Consider the following 5,259-nt stretch of genomic DNA (forward strand, 5'->3'; position numbering starts at 1 on the left):
GAAAAAAATATCGCAAACAAAATGAACAGTAAATGATATAATATTCAACCCTTTATATTTCACTGTTTTTGGGGTTAATATTTTCAACACAAAACCTCTGTGTTTTAAAAGAGAGATACCACTCATTTGAAACATTTGAAACCTTGAGGAACCTTAATTTTGACATAGCACAAGTAATTATATTGTGATCCATCATTGATCTTTAAAAGGAAATACATTTTTCGATAGTCTTTCTATTTGGTAGTTATGTTCAATTGTATCAATCGTTCCTGTAAGAGCTAGATACATGTACAGCACAAATTCCGGTTTGTCCTACAATCATTTGTTGTTGATTTTTTTATATATATAAATGAAATATCTACAAAGAATTTTCAAACCAATTTAGAGCATACTTCTGAAATCAGATAATCCAAATGTTTGTAAACGTCCGTCTTTGTTTTTCTTTGAAAAAAAAAAGTTAGGTATGTCGATAGAAAACAAATGTTTCAAACCGAGCTTTTTAGTAATGTATTAAATTTATACCACATTTTTTGCTAGAAGTAACACATAAAAATATATTTGTCATAACATATTTGAATAGACAAGATGATATAGATTGTGTAAACAAAAATTATCTTGAGTTCAAGTTTCGGTATCGTATGCGTTTAAAGCGACTTGTACTAATGTAATACTTAACCAGAACAGTGAAGTGTAAAAAAAAAATCTTGCTCGAAATCAAAAATGATAACATTTGAATATCCATTGAAAACATTGATAGAAAAATAAATTTTGTTGAAAAAGTGCTAAAAAATCTATCTCTAAATTTGTAACTAATTCCTATAAATACTAATAGTTTCCTGAGTTTCATAAATGCAGGAACTATACATATACTGGCTTTTTTAACCCACATTTTCAGTATTGCATTTGTAGCAAGAATTATACGTAATTTTTTTTAACTGGAATATAATGAATGTGTTATGTTTAGTACAGCAAAAAGTCATTGTAATTCTCTGTTATTAAAAAATGTTTTACAAACATTCGGTATCATATGCAGTATGTAATGGTATTCCAGGATATTAGGATTATCATTATATTTTCCACTGAAATCGTGCAATGATAAACATTATCTGCTCTCTTTGAGTAAATCCATAATAAAGAATACTCTTTATTCATACCAATTCTGGTAAAAGATAGTTTATTATATTTTTCATGTTATCGTTTCACGACTACTTTAGCAGTGTTCAGTGCTAGTGTTAATGATATTCCAGTTAGTGAAAGTTTCTTTCCATAAGCTATTTAATTATGTGAAAATCTTTGTCATTTTCGACGAGAAACAGAAAATACTTTATATCGAATATGTTTACCCGTCCCCCTATTCATACATTCATACCAGTATTTTTTTAACCTGAGCACAGAAAACAAGAGAAAATCTTTTTAATCTGTTTTATCTTATCTACAGGTTGGTTTAGCAGAAATAAATTACTTTGGATAAGGTAAAATAGATATGATACCTTTATTAAAAATTAAGATAGACTCTTGCATAAGTCGATTAATAACAGGGTTTTTAACCATTTTGATCTGAGCGTCACTGATAAGTCTTATGTAGACGAAACGCGTGTCTGATGTATCAAATTATAATCATGTTACCTTTGATAACTATTGGATAGAAAAATGTAAAAAGAAAAATGTAAAAGAAAAATGTAAAAGAAAAATGTTAAAAGAAAAATAACAAAAATACCGAACTCTATAGAAGATTGAAAAAGGAAAGTCGCGTATCTAATGGCAACATCGAAAGCTCAAACAAATCGAAAACAACTGTCATATTTCTGAATTTGTACTGGCATTTACTTATTTAGAAAATGGTAGATTAACAGATTTTGATGGATTGTTCGTTTTAAGGGCTGACTATTTCATATAAGTTATTAACACTTGTGTTTATCATTGTTTTCATCACAAAGGGATCGAGTTCACATATATTCAATTTCAAGTATTTGCAAATGGACGTTTGAGGAGATGTATATGCAAATTACACACAAGAACAGTCAATCATAATAATTGAATAGTAGCACTTAATAGTCTGTCTAGTCCGGATGTTTAAAATATATCATACACAACTTCATTTTTTGTTTCTGGATGCTTTTTTAAATATCCCTTTAACGACCTTTAGATTTATTTACACTTAATAGTGTTAAGTGCTTGTCTATAGCCGTTTGCGACGACCATATATGATACAGTTTTTAATAATCAATATAAGTCATGGCGGATATGGAACATCAGAATAGTGTTAGTGTTCATATCTGAATAAGTCATTCTGGACTATTTATTGTCAGTTCACTCATAACTTATTTAAACATAGGACAATTCAGAGCTTTACATATGATAAAGTTAGCTTAGGCATAATTGATTTAGATATGTTGGCCAGTTGTTGTTTGTTTCAAGTTCGACTGACTTTTACGAAACATATACTTGTATTTGAATTTGTTTTTGAGGAGCATTTTCAGGTTCTTGTATAAAATCTAAAGCTGAAATATTCTTAAAAACTGAGTTTTTCCACAAAATTTGAAATGATTATTAAGACCAAAATAATTGTCAGTCTCAATGGAGGTAATGTCACTTAGTGTCAAAAAAAAAAAAAAAAAAACGAAACCAGCTGTTTATGAGTTATAGAACGTAACAAGTTATTAGATCGTGTAAAATGGTGGTCAATAAGTTGTAATAGCAGAAACAGCTCAATGTTTACTTGCAAAGAAGTAAATACACAAGTTATGTGGGATGTGCTTTTATTTACATCTTCTCCTTCTCCTTTTATTGGCATGACTTTATATTGTGTTTGGTTTTTTTTTTTTTAGAAAGGCCTGATATACTCCACAACACTAGCTAAACCAGTTTTAAACATGATTAAACATTATTCGATTAACACAACGTTTTTGCTGACGCTCTAAATTTCTGATCAAAGAATCCGTAAACATACGGGTTAACAATATTATTAACAGTAGTCATGTGATCTATAAATTTAAACACAATGGTCTCTGTCTGGCTAATTTTGATCCAAAAATAACGATCATTGATCAACGAGAAAAGTAAAAATATTTGTGGTAAGTATGACAGAATGAACGCCAAGCTTATAACCATAAACATATACGAAAATTTTCTTGAGGATGCTGGCTCTTGATTTTCAGATGTTGACTTGATTGGTTTGGAATAATTTGACAGAGGAACCACTAATTTTTCTTTGCGTATTTCTTGTTCATTGTTAGTGAGTGAAAAATCTGTTGAATTTGCCTCGGTAATACTAGTTCCGTCCTGGGTGACGTAAAAAGTTGATCCGGATATTTCTTTCGATGCGTTTGATCTTGCTGGCTTCGTCGAGTTTCTTCTTGCGTTTGTATTCCGAATGATAGTGTAAATTTTCCTAGCTATAAGGGAATTCAAAATTATAAGTTCCAGCATAACAGATGTTATAACGAAAGATATAAAAAAGATAAAACCTAGGATATAATCACTGTTTTCATTTACTTCAAACACGTCTGCGCCACAAATATATCCTGTGACATTCAATGCAGAATTTGGTATTGGTAAGATTTCATCCCAAATGACAAATGGTGCGCCAGTACCAGCGGCTAGAAGGAATATAAACACAAGAGATGCGCGACGCCATCTTAGAGTAAGCTGCGGTCCAAAGGGCCGGCATACTTTCAAATATCTCTGTAAAGTTATAATGCCAAGAAAGTATATAGATGCGAAGGTAAATATATTTACAACAAACCATAAATAACGACACGCATTGATGTCTCGAAAATTTACAGGAAGTATAGTTCTCCAAAGCTCGAATGGTACTCTCAAAATGGTTGCCAAAAGATCGACCAATGCTAAAATGGGAATGAAATATCGACTATCACTTTCCTTTTTAAGCTTTACTTGATACACAATCAGAACCACCACGTTTCCAAATACTCCAACAATGAAATAAATAATCAGGAAAACGTCATGCACAATGTATTTATAGGCTTCTTCCAAATTCCATGCATTTAAAATCTCCTCTTCTGAACGATTCATTTTGCTATGTTTCTTTTTAACCTAGTTGAGACTGATGCGACTAATCATTTGACTACAACTTAATAAGATTGTGTTATTAAATACATTTGAGTTCTGACTTCCTCGTTTGAATAGCGAAACACCTACAGTCCATCCGATATGTCACTTTAAGACTCATTTCCGCCGTATTTCAAATATATATATATATATATATATATATATATATATATATATATATATATATATATATATATATATATATATATATATATATATATATATATATATTTAATTTGAAATATATACTTAATGTTGTTTTTTAATATGAATCGGACGTGATTCTTAAAAAGTGTATTTAATATCTTTTCATTCTCAAGTATTTTGACAGTCAAGTATTTCACCGGCAAGTATTTCATATAAAACTTCCTGATATAGATAAATGCAGCTGTGAAAAAATATAATTTATGATTTTTAAAGATGAAGTAAGCTGTATATCTATGTCGGAAGATTCTTTCCGATAAAAAAATTAACATAGTGAACTATTTCCAACTTTCTTCCGAGACAATTCAATCCCGGAAGAATAATAATAAAAACTGAAGGTCATGTTTTGTCAATTTTTTAAGAAATAAATTATTAGTCACAATTTTAGCTACGCTAAAAACTGGGTTGATTTATACTGATTTATACTGCCTTTTCTGCATATATTGATTCCTTTCACTGTGTTTCATGACTAGAACAATTATATAAAGGCCAGTCTGAGAAAACAGAATGTATACCCTCTATGATTTGTCGTACTGTCATTGCCTATATGCTATTAACAATTCTTGGTTTGACAAAGTGATGATAAATCATTCTCAAAGACATTTTACCATTTAGTTATTTCTCTTAAAACTGCTTTTAAACACCAACACATATTTTAACCTTAATTGGTTGTCTTACTGAATAGACAAGGCACACATATGATGAGGAATGGTAGATCGTTAAATAAGTGCAATTTCATCTATCTTTAGTCAGCGAAATAAATATGATTTGACAAGCTAAACTTTTAAACAATATTACAAAAAGTTAACCTTAATACAAGTATACATATGCAGTTCTATTGTTAGGTTTCTTAAGAAGCAAAATCAAATGAAAACACTCGAAGGAAATAAAGTAAACCATGTAAAACATAAGTTTAGTAATTTCCTACCTGTTCATTTGGGAGTTCTTGATTAAATCAAGTTTTTTTTCACTCAATGGAAGCCA

General features: G+C 29.8%; 1 protein-coding gene across 1 annotated transcript; it reads right to left on the reverse strand.

Annotated features, from left to right (window-relative positions):
- Nucleotides 1-2,742: 2,742 nt before the first annotated feature.
- LOC143068541 (orexin receptor type 2-like) lies at nt 2,743-4,170 on the reverse strand. The gene has a single exon (XM_076242675.1). The coding sequence runs from the start codon at nt 4,033-4,035 to the stop codon at nt 2,893-2,895; it is 1,143 nt and encodes a 380-aa protein (XP_076098790.1). The 5' UTR covers nt 4,036-4,170; the 3' UTR covers nt 2,743-2,892.
- Nucleotides 4,171-5,259: the final 1,089 nt, after the last annotated feature.

Source organism: Mytilus galloprovincialis, chromosome 3 (assembly GCF_965363235.1).
Source record: "Mytilus galloprovincialis chromosome 3, xbMytGall1.hap1.1, whole genome shotgun sequence".
Taxonomy (NCBI): Eukaryota; Metazoa; Mollusca; class Bivalvia; order Mytilida; family Mytilidae; genus Mytilus; species Mytilus galloprovincialis.

What these genes read in the sequence shown, in the direction of transcription:
- LOC143068541 (XM_076242675.1), bottom strand. Translation starts at nt 4,035, where the DNA reads ATGAATCGTTCAGAAGAGGAGATTTTAAATGCATGGAATTTGGAAGAA.